The sequence below is a fragment of the Phoxinus phoxinus genome, assembly GCF_949152265.1.
Source record: "Phoxinus phoxinus genome assembly, chromosome: 20".
Lineage (NCBI taxonomy): Eukaryota > Metazoa > Chordata > Actinopteri > Cypriniformes > Leuciscidae > Phoxinus > Phoxinus phoxinus.
The window spans coordinates 6,707,005-6,723,907 of NC_136895.1; the positions used below are offsets into that span (position 1 = coordinate 6,707,005).

The 16,903-nt window shown below is 40.7% G+C and overlaps 1 protein-coding gene across 6 annotated transcripts in view; it reads right to left on the minus strand.

The window, feature by feature from the left end:
- Window positions 1–640: 640 nt before the first annotated feature.
- The window catches only part of ephb3b (eph receptor B3b), a 49,813-nt gene continuing 33,550 nt past the window's right edge, over window positions 641–16,903 (minus strand). The window contains exons 4-16 of one of the 6 annotated variants that reach the window (XM_079592769.1): window positions 15,048–15,203; window positions 13,880–14,215; window positions 12,020–12,144; window positions 11,485–11,647; window positions 11,167–11,275; window positions 10,127–10,179; window positions 9,894–10,016; window positions 8,595–8,842; window positions 7,998–8,213; window positions 7,748–7,897; window positions 7,470–7,663; window positions 5,561–5,716; window positions 641–4,173 (exon numbers count right to left, since the gene is read on the minus strand). In XM_079592769.1, coding sequence (XP_079448895.1) covers window positions 4,065–4,173; window positions 5,561–5,716; window positions 7,470–7,663; window positions 7,748–7,897; window positions 7,998–8,213; window positions 8,595–8,842; window positions 9,894–10,016; window positions 10,127–10,179; window positions 11,167–11,275; window positions 11,485–11,647; window positions 12,020–12,144; window positions 13,880–14,215; window positions 15,048–15,203 — 2,138 coding nt within the window. In that variant the 3' untranslated portion in view covers window positions 641–4,064. Of the gene's footprint in view, window positions 4,174–5,560; window positions 5,717–7,469; window positions 7,664–7,747; window positions 7,898–7,997; window positions 8,214–8,594; window positions 8,843–9,809; window positions 10,029–10,126; window positions 10,180–11,166; window positions 11,276–11,484; window positions 11,648–12,019; window positions 12,145–13,879; window positions 14,216–15,047; window positions 15,204–16,903 lie in introns of all 6 variants that reach the window. The other 5 variants (XM_079592767.1, XM_079592768.1, XM_079592766.1 and 2 more) reach the window with 5 other exon arrangements.

Consider the following 16,903-nt stretch of genomic DNA (forward strand, 5'->3'; position numbering starts at 1 on the left):
CACACACACACACACACACACACACACACACACACACACACACACACACACACACACACACACACACACACACACACACAACGTAAAGAAGGTTTAAAAAAAACAAAAAAAACAAGAAACCAACATTCTAAAAACGGAGGACTTCATTAAGTGTGACTTAAGTGTCTAAAAATGTTGGGGCCAATGATTACATTTTTTAAAAAAAATAACCCTCTATGGTTTTCATTGGCATGCTTATAAAGACCACAAAATCACATATTGCTAAGATAACCAATTCAAACTAAAGTAATACAACTTCAAGGCCTAGATGTCGGCAGTTAGGAAGATTCTCCATTTTGAATGTCCATCTCCGCCTGAACAACACATGAACTCCACATACTTTCTCACAGTCTGTATCTGCAAGGCAGGTTCCCTGACCTGCAAAGATCAAAGCCTTCCTCACTCAAATACAGGGCAGAATGTTTTATAGAGGAGGATGGTCATAAAAATCCTCAGGCCTTTCAATTAAACAAAAATTTGTGGCCCCAACGTGCCTGAAAAAAAAAGCGACCACAATTGAAGACTTCAACAATTGAGCATGTCGACACACAATACCTTTCAACAGAAGCCATAGCGCAAGAACAGACTCACCAGACACAGGTATTTCTTAAATAATTTAATTGCAAAAGGGTTTTTTAAAAATATTTCTACAAGAATGCATTATTTAATCGCTGTTTTTTGTCTTCACCATTAAATACATCTCAATGCTTTCCAAAAACAAAAAAAAGAACAAGAAAATCTTGAAATGTGTCTTGCTTCTCTCAATATAAGTACAGCACTCAGCAGACATTTCGCTTTTTGAACGTCAGTGATTTGCGATGTGATGAGAAGACCGTTTCAACTGCTTGGAAAGAAAAACTTTTTTTTTTTTGCTTGATTTTTAATATAAAAGAGTAAATTCGAAACTCAGGGAGAAAAAAAAAATGTCACAGAGGAACAGGAAAGGAGTGGAGGGAAGAGAGAGAGAGAGAGAGTCCGAGATTGGCACAGAGTTATTGAACAAAAATCATGCAAGTTGTGTTTCCGAAATTGCTGCGATAAAAAACAATGACAATAGCACCTTACCGAAATACAGTCATACATACAAACACACACACACACACTCAGATCCAGTTATGAGAGAATATACCGTCAGACATGATGAAAAAGCAGCTACGTTTAGTTCCCGGACGGCTCTGTAAGTTAGTAGCAGTGCAAGACAGGAACTTTAAGGAACAGGGTTCATATACATCAAGATTAAAAAAGATAATGTCTGTCATCATAAAATCGCTTCAGCGTGTTATATTACATGGAGCTCTTGTAATTGAGAAAAAAGGGGAACCATTCAATGATTTGTGAACTTGTGAAACAAAACCACAAACAGAGGAGTACTGTGGAGAATATAGTGTAAACCATTTCCCCAAAGTGCAACGCACTATTCTAGATACAGATTTTGGTAATAACATTCTGAATTAGCTTCTAGCTTTAGTTCTTAACCCATCAGATATGCTACCGGTTTGCATATTGTACGTCTTTCTTGTTGGAAGTGGGGCCATGAAGACTTTACGTAACTAATCCATTAGTTCAAAAAACGAAATGGGCTGGTCATCTGTCTATCAACCCGGCTGTTTACAGCCTATTTGCCAAGAAAAAGATAAGCGAGGGGAAGGCTTAAAAAAATGTGGAAGACTAAACGACAGTTTCAGGAAGTATAACGTGTCCTGCCGCCCGCAGAGCACTAGCATGAATTTCCATTGTAACCGAAGATATCATTTGAAAACTCCCCCGGAAATCCTGTAATTCCACAAATATGATTTCTAGAAATGACCAAAACGCTTGGCGGGTGAGCTTTACAAAAGGATATGTTGAATAATTGGTACAAACAGTTTCTCTTTGTGGTGGTGACGGAAAGGCTTAGCTGTAATATTGAAGAGATTTACTAGGGATCTGCCCAACATTGATGAGATGTTCAACACCTCTATTCATTTCTCTTAAACCAATTTCAATACACTTCCTCTTCAGCAAAGACACATCATGATGTCATTCCAAAATCTTTTGTTGTTGTTGTTGTTGTTGTTGCATGTTTCTTTTTGAATGTCAGCATACACTGTAAAAAAAGTTGCTGTCTTAAATATTCAAGTTGATTGTACTTAAATTCAAGTTAAGTCAAAATTCTATTTAAGTAATTTCAACTTAAATTACATTAAACTTTCAACTTTTTTATGTTATACAAGATAAAACAATTTTTTTGAGTTGAAGCAATGTCAAAACATAAGTTGATCATATATATTTTTTTTTTACAGTGTATACTGATTCATATTTATATCAGATCTTTAGATAAATTAATCATTCCTTTTGGCCTCTTGCGATATGTTAAAATAAAATAAAATAAAAATGACAATAAATTGGTATTTCTCTACATAATATCATTGATTCGTAAGTAGTGATATATAATATAACTGGAGCTCCTCACAAATTGTTTCATGGATTTGTGCATTGAAATGTTCATCTACAGAATCTGTGTGCATAATCCTTATACTCTCCCTTTGTTTTATACACATACACACATAGAGAAACGCACACACTACAACATAGCCATTCTGACACGTACACACACACTCATTTTAGAGATGGTCAGTGATTAGCACTGTTTTTACACTGAAAGTATTTTGTCTTGTTTTCCAGGAAACAGCAAAACATTTAAAGCAAGATAAATTTACTTGAAAAACAAAACAGTATTCATTAGATTCGTTTTCTTACCCAATTGACAATTATTTTATGTTTTAACCTTATGTTTATAACCTTTATTAGATTTAGTCTTACAAAAGAAAGAAAGATATATTCTCTGAAAACAAGTTAATATATTGCACCATTTTGTAATCGTTTGCCTTAGATGGATGCTTAGATATTTTTCCTGGAAAAAGACAAATATATTGATTTAAAATGATGGTTACACTTTATTTTACAGTACATGTACTTACAGTGTACTTACTTAAAAAAAAGTACTGTTAATATAAGGTAACAACATGGGTTAAGGTTAGGGTTTAGTGGTAGATTCAGGCTTAGTACCTAGTTATTACCCAGTTATTGTAATTGCTATAATAAGTACATGGTATGTACATGCGGAACAAGACCGTAAAATAAAGTGCTGCCAAAATTACTTATCGCAGTGTAGTACAAGTTATCACAGTCCTTCTCTTTTCTAACTGCTAAAAAAATCCTGATATAATGGTTAATGACCAGCTAAATGTCAACCCATCGTGGAACAGAAACTAAACGGGGAAAACAACAAAAGAGAATAAAAAGTGAAATTGTGAAAACATATCTGAACTATGAAAGCATCCTGAGTTCACCAGGTCTATTCTAAGAAGTCCTTTTGTCAGTTTAAACCTGGTGGACAAATGCAACTTCCTCAAATCCGGTCCTGCGACATCCGTGATCTTCCGTGCCTCTCCCTCCTGTCCGTTTGAGGCATGTGCCCTTAAATAAAACACCTTCAATATGAAGATGGGGAATAAGCACAAAATCACACGCACAATAGAACATCTGCTAGCACTGGAGGGATTCGTGTCCACACGCTTTGTGAATTTATATTCACTTTTAGTTTGTTTTGTCTTTATATTCAAGTTATGCGTACTATTAGAGTTTCTCTTCCATAAGCAATGTCCGTCCAGCCAGGAGAGTCCGTCCCTCAGAGTCAGTTTCAGGGAGAAATGCATTATGGGAGGCTTTAGAGATTGGGCGAATCCCAGCCAGCCTCGCACAAGAAAGTATCACACGCACGCATGCAATCGCCAATCCCACACCGGAGCCTCGTGAGGCAGCCATTGGGATATGGGCATTCCTCTCCGTTCTTAAAAATAAGTACAAAATAATCTTATCTAATCCTGTCGGGTGTAAAATAATGCAGTCGTTACAGGAAAACAGGAAAATGGAAAAGAAAAAGTTGTCCGAGGCACTGCAAGCCAGTTTCATCTGATTAGTGGAGATGATCAGGCATCTAGGGTCGTCTGTTAGCTCTCTGTAGAACAGTTTCCACCCCCTTTTCAGACCTGGACGGGCAGCGTTTGGTTCATTTGCAGTCTCATGTCTTGAATGCTGCCGAGAATCTTCTTTTGGTGCCCGGCTAACGTCACACCTATCCGTAACAGATCTCTGTAGAAAACAACAACAACAAAATAAATTGCCACCGTTATAATAACCAGGTGGTTTCTAAAAGAGAGAAAATAAGTCATTCAAGCAATAAACTCCCATGGGAATGTAGCCAGGTGAGCAAATCCCTTTAGCAAATTGTTACTAGGTTGAGCAAATAGAAGAACCCCACCCTTTGGCTGCTAAACATAGACAAGTTTGTGGTGCTAAGCCACTTCTCAAACTGGAGATAGTTCAAACGTTGGTCAATGATTTGCAAGGGTTTGCACCTAGGGCTACCAGATGTCAAGTTTCACATGAAGAAAAAGCAATTAGTGTAACCACAGACATGACTTGGAATAATATTTCACTGCGCAACAGACAGCAGTCATTATACTGTAGAATGAGTGTGGAGTAAAGGTTACCACAGGCTTTATGATAAAACTGTTTCCTGTTGTTTAAATGGTAATCTAATCCCTTCATGAGGTTTTAGTTTACACAGCAACATGTGCAGATAAAAGCTAGGACAGACTCGTCATTTACTCTTTTTTTTTCACCTTCCGATGAGAATAAGCCTGCAAGAGGACGGACGTTGTCAGGGAGCAACCAGTCCCGTGGCGGCCCACAGTCTGTCTGCCCTTCTCATCTCTACAATCGCACAACATTAGCAGAGTAATTTCACACAATGTGAAAGTGTTTTCTTTCTTTTTCCTCTGTTGGTCCCATCAAGCCAACAATGTTGGATAAAATGATAATAAATGGAGCCCATTAGGAGAATTACTAGTCATTAAGAGCACAAGAAAACCACCGACTGGTACACCTGTCAAGTTGCCAAATTGAAACAAATTACCCCTGCCTCTGTCCTTTATTACAATTTAATGGGCGTGATGAATTTATAATATTTTTTTCTTTATTAGTTTATTTGATCCCAACTGCTCTCTTCACATCTGTCTAGACATTTGACAGTTACAAATCATGAATTTATTTTTTGTACCATGACCTTTGTAGGATTCTTTGTTCGTGAAATTATTTTGAGAATGAAATGATATAGTAAATTAAAGCGAGATGAGGAGACTAATTACATGCTCAAAAGCTATATCACTAACCCCATTCTGATCATTCAAATATTGATTTTTGTCTCTTTAATTCCCTATTGAAGTTCTGTTTTAGGCTGTTTTTTACACTTGGTTTGAATGCCTGAATGCCTGAACCACAGTTTGATTCCATGCAGTTGGCTCGAATCCATGCAACAAGCTCTGTTATAAAATAATCCTTACTCCTTACTGGAACAATTAAAAGTTGCATACAAATAAAATTGGACCAATAAAAAGTGCACAGTGCTTTGAATTCGGACTAATGTAAGACCACCAAAACAAAGAGGAGCATTTCAAGAATTGGTCCAGACACTCACTCTGCAGTCATCTGGGCCACCAAGTCAAAAGAAGCAAAGCCAGCATTGAGAAAGTTGTCTCGGTAGCGGCTCATCTTGATGGCATCCAGCCAGTCGCCCACAGTGGTGAAGGTGGTGTAGTCAGGCACACAGCGGTCGAGGAGCGGCTGGGAGGCCCTACAGAGAAAGAGAGGAGTGGAGATAAAAAGAGAGAGAGAGGGTTAGGTCACGCCAGGCCTCCACCACCAAAACCTCACCCCCAAACCCCCCACCATCACCACCTCTCCTGGCCTGTAGGGCCTGGGCCTGCCACTGTGGGCCTACTGGCTGGAGACATGCAGCGGCCTCCTAGAGAACTTCAAGGAAGCTGTGGGTGTGGGTACAGGTCCATATGCACTTGTCTGATCTTCAGATGTGTTGCCTAACGTGTATTGATACTTGATATGCTACAATTCTATATTATTTGTATTTTATGATTCTATATTCCTAGAAATCACTGTTTGCTTATGCATTACATGATTTATCCAAGTAGTTGTGTCCATCTCTTTTGTTGGTCCTGGAGCAGCACTCCTATTGTGATTATGCAAGCAAACCAAATCCTTCTTGCACTATAGCACAACTATATTTAATGTCATGCACAAAAGTAGCCATTTAAAATTATATTAGACAAAATCAACAGAGACCAGACTTGATCTATGCCCAGATTTGGGTCTTAATAACTAACAATGAGGTCTGGGCAATGGGGATTGGGAGGCAAAGTTTCAGAGCAAAGACACTTCTGTCTGCGAGCTCTCTGCTCTGCTGAACCTAGCTGTCTTTTGATGGTATTAGATTAATTAACAATTAAAAGCATAAGAAAAAAGTTAATAAGAATGGAACAGAGGCTCTATTGAATACAAGGTCTGTAGATGGATGGGAAGAGTGATTTTTAATAAGCTCCTGCCTTTAGGGCTGAAGGGTTTGTGGTCATTAACCTGGAAGGCAGCTTTCCTTAATGGAGCATTGTTAGAGCTGGTCTGGCTCTCACGTCTTTGGGACGTTGACTTTAAGTGCAACATGGGGAAACTGTACGAGAAAACCAAAAGGATAAATGTCCATGCATAACTAACCTACCCATAACTCAAAACTGAGAGCAATTATTAACTAAATGAACTTTCCTTAGTATATTTAAGTATTGGATCACTGAAGATAGTACACAGAACATCAATTGTTGCAACAACAGGAGCCCAACTCTCCCTCTTTCATTAAGCTCAGCAGGCAGGCCACCTATCCAGTGGCCCCTTTAAAATCTTGTTACTTGCTAATTAAAACCATTCCCATCTCTGAATTGCATTAACTAATTATTCTTCCTTTAAACTCTGATCATTGCAGAGTAGACAAAGACAGGCTCCCACAGTTTACAGGTTGTTAGAGGCCCTCCCCCAGGACCTACGGCCCAGAGGCAGGCACCCCGAGGTGGGTCAAACCCCGCCTGAAGCTTCTTGCTAACACAACTGAAACAATAAATTTGTAGAAAAATGTGGATCGATTCTGTTTTATAGTGACTGGCATCTGGAAGGCAGATAATGTCATTAAATATCTCAAACAGAAAAGGCTCTTGTAAGTTTAGACCCGAGCAAGCATCTCAGGCAAAACAATCAATAGCCCTGTGATGGTGCAATTAAACCAAATGTTTTATTGACGGACGGTCCTCTTAATTTCTATAATGTCAGAGTTTCTCAGCTTACAATATTGTTTGTCAATTGAAAATGATCTGAAATCAATGGTCTCTTAATTCAAATGCCTCTGTAACTTTGGTCTAATTCTGAATTTAAAATGAGAGAACCAGTTTGAGTAAATCTATAATACTGCTTCCATAGATAAAAATCAGGCAAACATATTAACTAGCATGTCTGTCCGAGTCAGCGAGTCAGTCCATGTGTGCCCTTACCCAGAATGTGTGCTGGTGACCACCTTAAGGCTGGCGGCATTGCGAATAAGTTTGTCCAGGGTGTTGACGATCTGGGAGAACTTAGGTCTCAAGTTTCTTTCTTTCACCCAGCAGTCTAGCATAAGTTGATGCAAGGCAGTAGGGCAGTCCATGGGTGGGGGCAGTCGGTAGTCCTGCTCAACTGCGTTGATCACCTGTTGATTGAAAAATAATAGTTGTTTGGCTTTAGCTTACTCTCAAATGAAGTTGAATAGAGGCAAAGTAGAGCGGAAACTCACATCTTGGTTGCTCATGTCCCAGTATGGGCGCTCGCCATATGACATCACCTCCCACATCACAATGCCGTAGCTCCAGACATCACTGGCTGAGGTGAACTTCCTATAAGCAATAGCCTCTGGAGCTGTCCAGCGAATAGGGATCTTTCCACCCTATAGATGCAAGTGAATACAATGATTTTTAACCTCTGTCTGAAGCTGAAAACATTATTAATTTCTATGCATATTAAAGGATCAAGGTGTGCATGCTGACCAATGAGCTTGTGTAGGTGGGGTCAGTGGCATCATCCTCCAAGAAACGAGAAAGACCAAAATCGGACACCTTACACACAAGGTTGCTGTTGACTAGAATGTTACGAGCAGCCAGATCACGGTGCACGTAGTTCATATCGGATAGATATTTCATGCCAGCTGCAATCCCTCTCAACATACCGACGAGCTGGATGACTGTGAACTGTCCATCATTTAGCTGTTGGAGAGAGAGAGGGAAAATCACAGACCCATTCATAACAGAAACGTCTGCTGTCTAAGTGTTTTTAACTTTCCAGGATGTTACTCATCACCCAGCTGATTCATCTCTGAATGTCACAGCTAGCTGCTACGCTATTTGTCATCTCTATTGAGAAAGTTTATGATGTTTTTTTTCAAGCGGATAGGTGAGAACATATCTTTTTTTTTTTTAGAAAACTACTGTTTAGATAAATCACTTGTGCTAGACCTCAGCAATGATGGTATTTGTTTTATGAAGTAGATCATTTTTAATGAAATATATGTCCACAAACAGGAATCCAGGCATCAAAAAACAAAACAAAAAAAAAAACATTTTATTAAGGTAGTAATCATCTCTAACCCGGAGAAAAGAATCCAGCGCTCCATTCTCCATGAACTCAGTGACAATCATGACTGGCCGACTCTTTGTCACCACCCCTTCCAGGCGGATAATATTGGGATGATCAAACTGGCCCATGATGCTGGCCTCACTCAGGAAGTCTCTTCTTTGGCGCTCTGTGTAGCCTGCCTTCAGAGTCTTGATGGCGACAATGATCTCACGCCTTCCAGGGAGCTTCAGACGGCCGCGACACACCTCTCCAAACTCTCCTACATAGGTAATGGACAGACAAGAGAGAGGCAGAAAGGGTGGAGTGGAGAGAGGAGAGGAGAGGGAAGAGTGGAGGAGTGTGGGAGAGAAAGGGGAGAGGGACAGTTACTGGTTAGAATCAAGGAGCCAGGGGGAAGCAGGGGGAGACAGCAAAAGAAGCCAGGGCTAAAGGTGATGCTATTGGAGTGTATCCAGGGGACGAGGGAAGGGGTAGGGGTAGGGTGAGGTCAGGAATGCTTAAATAGAAAAGGCTTTTGGAGCATTGTTGGGGGTTGAGGTACCAAAAAGGAAATGGGAAAAGTAAGGCAATAGCGGAAGGGGTAAAGGGCAGAAGCAGGGAATGCTAGGGTGTGGAGGGAGTGAGGGTAAGAGTGTAGGAAGTAGGTGGGGACAGAAGCTTGGGAGGATTGGACGACTTGCGTCTGCAGTCTAGGCCAATGTGTAAGCAGGTGCAAGAGAAACGGTGGGATCAGGGAAGGACATGGTAGGGGTTCATCACTTTAGACAAAGCTGGGAAACAACAGGTTCAGGTAGCAGCGTTAGATGTTAAAAGCCTTGTTTTTTGGAGTGTGGCATGGGGCTCCTCAGCTCCATTTTATTATAACATGGCTGCAAGTCTTACTGAACCAGAATCCTACTTATCTTTGCTGTTGGCTTTCAGAAACTAAACTGTTAACACTAATGTTAAGATCTAGCAAAATTTACAAAACAAAGGGGAGTGGTCTCAAGGGCAGGAAGGAGCACCATGGATGGAGAAGTTAACAGGTCAAATGGTCAGAAGGACAATTAGTTGTCCGAGAGGTATAATCAGGTTCAGGACAGGTTTGGTAAGTTAGCAGGAATGGTAGCTCTATAGTTAGCTCTGAAGATAACCTCAGAAGCTCCATTTTGTAAGTAAAGCTGTTAGAGACATTGGTAAGGTGCTAAGGGTTTGTATTTTGGAGCGGGATGAGTTGATTGAAGTACCGCTTGGAGTGAAGTCCTCTAAAGGTATGGCCTGGGTGTGCCTAGCTGTCTTCCCCCTGTTGCTCAGGAGCTTTTGTTGGTTACCTGCGCCAATGACCTCCTCGATTTTCACACAGGAAACGTCAATCTCTTTGGCAAACTCGCGGATGGCCTCATTTGGGTCCTCGTAGGTGAATGGGTCAATGTAGACCTTCATCCCCGGAGTGACTATAGGGGATTCAATAGTGCGAAATAGCCGTATGAATCACACTGCATAATACTCTATATTAATAGCATTTTTAGTCATCCAATGGCAAGTAAACTCTGTAGAGACTTACTGTATTGTTGCAGTTTTTCTGTGTATTCTGATTCTGAGCCATTACGTTGCTTCCTGTGAACCAAAGACAATACAGTCAGTTACAAAAGGTTCATGATTTCTTAACTAAAAATAGAAAAATAAGCATTTTGAAAAGGACCTGTTTTTTTCTCTCCCTGCCAGCCCCTTTAGGGACATGAATTGAGGTCGATTAAAGAAGGGGAATTATATGACAATTAAGAGAACAACAGATTCAGCCTCAAGAGACCCTTGTCACTTCAGTTGACTGAATGGTGGAAGTGAAATCTACATAAAGACAGCTAAGAAAAACAGAAGCAGCAATGGTTGTCTTGCTCCCGTTACATACTAAGGAATCTTTACTGCCACATTGTTTAATTCACTCCTGTCTTTTAATTCTTTCCTTCCCACTTTCTTCACTATCAGTCCATTAAATGCAATGCAATTTCAACCCCCTCTAGTAGCTACATGTTAATGCAATCCCTTTGTTGTCTAACTAGTAACCGGGCCAATAATACCCGCTGGTGATTTGTATCTCATTTCCAATTCAAATTCAGTTCCGGAATATGCCAAGGCCTACATTTTTTTTCAGTCGCAGACAAGTTAAGATACTGAGACATACTGTGCTGATTAGAAAGGAAGAGGGTGCAAATTGAGAATTTTTGCATGATAAGGCTTTAAATACACAGCTGCCTTGCCCTCCGCTGTGGAAATGGTGAGGTGGTCACAAGATCGAAGCTGCCAGTGCCAACGATTACGGACATTACGGAATTACAATGTAGGGAACATGTACATTTGAGACCACAGGATACAATTTACTAAGTAAAAGATCCAAAATGAATCTGCTTTTGAGAGTGCCTAAAATGCATCCAATAATTGACCAATAGGTTCCAAGAAAGTATTATGGGTGACTAAAATAAATTAATTCAAAGAATTGTGTTGTTTCATAGGTATACTTTGACATGTAATTAATTTTTCTACATTTGATGTGATCCATTTATCCAAGTGTAATTACTGAATATTATTAAGGTAAGTGACAATTACCTGAGGCAGACAATGGCAATAACCACTACTACAATGATGAAGACCAGCCCTGCCGTTAGAGAGCCCACAATGAGGGGTAGCTGCTCCTGCAGAGTCTTGTCTGCATCAGCTGTGTGAGGCACACAAAGAGATATATCATAGGAAATATTCAAAGAATCGTATTTCTCAGATCTATTTATAGCATTTATTTTTCTATGAGTGTTATTTATAGGATTATTAATGCAAAAAACTTCACTTAGATTCAAACCAATGCTTGATATGCTTTGGAAAGACATAATTTAAATGTGATAATATAAAAATATTGGGTGCTTTACATACCCTGGTGGTTGGTGCTGAAGTCGGTAGGGCTGCTATAGCGGCCATACCCTGCCACCGTTCGGGCTCGAACCTGCACCACATACGGCGTGCCTGGCTTCAAACCCTCGATGCGTGCAGAGCTACGCTGGGCTGTCATGGTGTGGGCAATAGCTTCTCCCTGGTCCTGTGGGAACAGTGATAAAACAAGCCATATAAAACCAGCCAGCACCCAAAAGCGAGCGTCTGGCAGCTCCAGTTTAATCTGTCAGTACAACACATCAAACACGGAGCAGATATGCCTGGCTCTTTCTTCTCCTCTATGCAAATCCTCCTGCCTCCATCCCTGCCAAGCTCCAACTGCCTTGCGGTATCAGCGTTCAAAAGGAGGGGATGAATCAAGGAAGGAGTTAGGGAGGAGAGTGTTAGGGTATGAGAGAGAGAGACAGGAAGGGTTGATGCTGTTGTCAGGATGAACGATTATGTATAGAGCAGAGGATGACAGTGGTGGAATTGTGATTGAATGCCCTTCGCTTCATTGACTTACACTGGCTCTTACCTTCTCATGGTATTTAATCTCGTAATCCAAGATGATGCCATTTGGTTTTTCAGGAGGGAGCCAGGAAAGACTCATGGTGTTGGCTGAGGCCCCCATCAGGTGGACAGTAGGAACTGCAGAGGGAGCTATGTGGGTGGAAAATGAGAGAAATCCTATTTTAATGAAAACTGAATTTTTTTTTCTTTTATTTTTTTTTCACATTTAGAGCATGGTCACATTTAGGATTACCAAAGAGCTACTTTGAAGTATTAGCATTAGACAGCCCTTAGTCTTTGGCACTTTCGGGGGCCCAGCCTCTCAAACTACACAGACAGAATAGATTCTATAGTCTCTTGTGAAAAGCACCATGACAGACAAACCAGAAGGCTTGGTATCTGGCAGATCCAGTCTACACAATTTACCACACAACCTACACACAATTGGAAATATGTTTATAGCTGCACATACCCTATGTCCACTCCCTAATCTCTTGTTATGGCCGATGATGCATTCTTTTTACTGTCTGTCTTTATTATGATTAATGTAGATTAATCTCATATTTTAATATTCTTTCCCAAATCACTGTTATATTCCCAAATCACTGCAAAAATGCGTATATTATTTAAATTGTGAAGTAATATAGTATATATATATATATAGTGTGTGTGTCTGTGTTCTTCAAGTTCTTCTGTAGCACCTAACTTATCTTAGCACCCAGCTTTACATAATCTAAATTGTCCCCATTTGTCCTCAGACCTGATGTTGCCGTCTCCGGTTTCTGATGTTATCAAGTTCTGTTAACACACTACAATAGCTCCCAACATCCCCTACTTTCTTGCCTCTGTCTCTCTCTCCCTCACTTTTTCTTTGTTAAAAACGTTTTAATCCCCAGGTCCGGTTCTTTGATCCTTTCCCTAGTAGCTCTTTATTATTCTGCCTGTCTCTTTGTCCGCCTCCCCCAAAAGCTCGCTCTCCCCCAACCCAACACTGTCAACCTCCTAACCCAGGCCTTGCTCAGAAGAGCCTCACCCTGAAGACAATACTCCCTGGGCAGCCCGCTTGCTTACTCTCACCCCGGGATTAAGGGGCCTCATCCTGCGGAGACAGTGGAAGTAACCATGACGTCCCTTGAGCTGACAGCTCATATTTATTTGTTGTCTTAAAAAGTGGATGAATATTCAAGGGCACAGTCCTAGGAGATAATCTGCTCACAGACTTTCCTGAATATTTGGAACCATGGGGGTGGGCTGCTGTGTGGGTGTGCATGTCACCCTGGGATTGACTTATGTGCAACAACAGCCTGGGTCATATTACAATGCCTGTGGTCAATCCCTGATAGCAAACAGAGGCATTCTTGGAGCTGGGTGCTAGCATAGAGTGCTAAGGAGAGAGTTAAGCATATGCATGACTCTGAAAGCTATCCTATGTCCAGTGATCAATTCAAAACTTGAATTAAACAATAAGAGGCTTTTTCCACAAAGTCAATGCCTCTCCACATCTCAATAAACCCAGCATGCGCTAGCCTAGTGTAGCTTAGCTTTGCTACTGAGCATTATACTGTAGCACGTCTGTCTGGAGTTGATGCATTCAGTGGGCTGAGCTCTTTTAATATAGTTTTGTGAGTTGTAAGTATATTAAGAGAACCATCACACTTCGTTATTTCAGGCCAGAAAGAATATGAAGAAAACCTTTTTGTAACCTTTTTTTTAGGACACACATGGAAGAGAATATTTGTTTTGGAGCATGGTACAGTAGTTAATTTTTAGCTGTTTAAGAATGGTTATTATAGCCTCTAGAACCAACAATAAATCCGCAGGTTCAAACCATGATATCTGGTTGACTGATAACCAGCTTGAAACAGAAACAACTCACTGAACTCACCAGCTTGGTTGGTGGTGATGTTAACAGAGGCAAAGTGGGGTGCATAGGGACTCTTGTTGGAGACTCCATTGACGGCCTGAATCTCAAAGCTGTACTGGGTGTGAGCCTGAAGGTTTCTGACCGTCACGTGTCTCTCGGTAAGCCCAAGGTGGCGGGGAGAAATATCCACATTGTCATCACACCGTGTGCAGGTACCACGTTCGGGCAGACATTTCTTACAGATGACGTTGTAGAGAAGGTCCTCCCTTCCACCTTGGTCACGTGGGTCGCTCCACTCAAGTACAAGCGATGTCTCGTTTACGCTAGAGATGACGCTGCGTGGAGCTGAGGGCACAGCTGCAAAAAGAAAATATATTTGTCATGGTATTCTTCTGAAGACACAACTAAACTAAACATTTAAATTAGTTAAGTGCTTGTTGTTGTGTTCAGATAATTTAGTATTCATAATAACCCTGTCTAACAGACCAGACTAAGGTGGTTTTCTGGTCTTAGCAGGTTTAAGGTGGTTTACTTGCCTTCCCAGCTGGTTTTTCTGCTCTCCCTGTTTAGTAAAGCTGGTGTTAAGTTGGTCTAGCTTTTTGGACAGCTGATTTCCCAGACTAGCCAATTGACAAGTTCCCCAAACCCCAACAAAACTATTCAACTAAGCAGTAGAAACCAGCCTGATACACAGCTAAGAACGTCAGACCACATAAGACTGGGTTAAGATGTTCTTTTTTAAGCAGGGAATTTAAATAAAATTGGTCAAATGGGACTTAATTTGCACTCAATGCAGATTAAGTGCTTTCATGTAACTAAAATTAAGCAAAACCTTGTTTTCCCCACTTGTGCTGCTCATTTAACATCAAAAATGGCAAGAAATAGCTGTGGTGTTCACTTGGGAGAACATTTTTTGGATGTATCTGTTCTGTACTGACAATGAACACAACCAAAAAGAGGCTTATATAAAACAGGAGAAAGGGAAATGTTTCGAAACAATCCCAGCATTCTCCTACATGTTGGATATTGACAGAGGAACTGGTTTACATATGGATGAACATGAATGTACATACAGTTGATCAATGTGGATTTTGAGAGCAGAGAACATGGCAAATAAACAACACTGCTTAAGATTAGATGAGGTCATAATAGGTGAAAAGGAGTTTTTTTTGTCTAAGGCGTTACTTACTGGTGCATCCTGAGTCAGGTGAGTCATTGTCTGCCCGATAGTAGCCTGTCCTGCAGGAACAGATGCTGGCGGCTCCAGAACTTGTTCGACTGTTGGGCGGACATGGGGAGCAAAACCCTTCACCCTGCTTGGACTTGAAGGTGCCTGGACTGCAAGCTAAAGAGAGAAAGAGTTGTTTACTTTTACTGTCTGAAATAAAAAACGATAGCTGTAACTGCATATTGCATATTCACACCAAGTTTACTTTTTTTACTACTCATTTTCAATGTATTGCTTCCATCTAGGTATGTGACAAAGTTTTTCATTGCATTCAACAGCGAAATCAATAGCAATTTCCCCATTGCAATTAGCATTTTGTGAGCTCTGTTTGCCTTAATTTTCCTTTTGTTTTCCTTGCCCACAGTATGCAGTCTAATCCTTTCCATCTTGGCATTGTAAAATACGAAGGCTCACAGGTTGTTGCTTACGTATTTTTTTGGCACCATTAGTTTGCTGTTGCTTTCCTCCAGGGAAATAAACCCCTCATGACTAGACGAGTTCCAACAACATACCCTGGCCTTGCATAAACCCCATGCGCACATGAGCTAACCGTCAACTTCAATTACAAACAGATGCCTGTTTGTTTCAAACAAGAGCACTTTTTGAAATGAACTCCTACAATCAATACTCAAACACAGGGAATGTCGATGTTGTACCACAGGAAGTGTCCCTCTAAGATAAACAATGCCATATTGAAGGCTACACACAGTAAAGTGTGAGCTGTTATCTTAGGAATACAAAGATTAGTGTGTTATTCACAGGTCTTTGGCCTTTGTGGAGCTCCGACACCATTAACGGACATTGTGTACACATTTTATCGCATCTATGATCAATGCAGAGGTCTCAATCTCCTGGCACACAATGGCTTTGTGATCTTTCCGTTCGGATTGTCACCTAACTGTCTTGTTAAATGATCAAGGAGCCAGTTTTATGTTTATAAACGGATGAGAAGGAGTATGACACCAGTTCCCAGCCTTCTGAGCCATTTTATCAGTAGTATCTAAGACTTAGGATCAGCAAATAATGACCAGTCACTGTTTTTCAGAAAAAGATTTGAACATCTGGTTTCTTGACTGATAGTGTTCAAAGCAGAACACACCAGTGGTGATGTTCCTGGGGTCACCTTCTTAGTTCCCTTTCTCAGAATGTGCATTATTGACACAAGGCTTCATTAGGGCTGTTAACTTGGTTGACTGGGGGCTTATTTGTTTAATCATTAATCAGGGGAGGCCAGAGGTAGGTAGCGAAAAAAGGAACATGGAAAACAGTTCACATAGTGATAAAGATGAAAGAGTGTAGGCCTTGTGAATTCGAGTTTATCACACATAACGTATCGCTTTAGAGATTAATGAGTCCTCAGTGTTTTGCCTCGCATTTTAGATGTACATAAATCAACCAAAATCTTTGGGAGACAAATGAGACCATCTAGATTCTAGACCCTATGAAAGACTGCTTGAAATTCCCCTTCAAAAAACTGAGGCTGTTTTCTGAAGGGTTGAAAGTGCTGATTAATCGCTTCCAAGAAGGTAAGAAGTCAGCCCTTTCCTTTCATCCTCATCCTTCCTCTAGCTGCACTCCTGACAGAGCGAGAGAGAGAGAGAGAGAGAGAGGAGAGGTGAAAGACAGCAAAGGAAATGCAAATCCTGTGGCTTTTTCATGAGTTGTGCACTCTCTCAGTACAGTCTATTGCACACACTCTATTACCCTTCTCTCTCTCTCTCTCTCTCTCTCTCTCTCTCTCTCTCTCTCTCTCTCTCTCCCTCACTGAGGGCAGAACATAGGACTTAAGGGAGTGATTAGAATTTGTGGTGAAATTG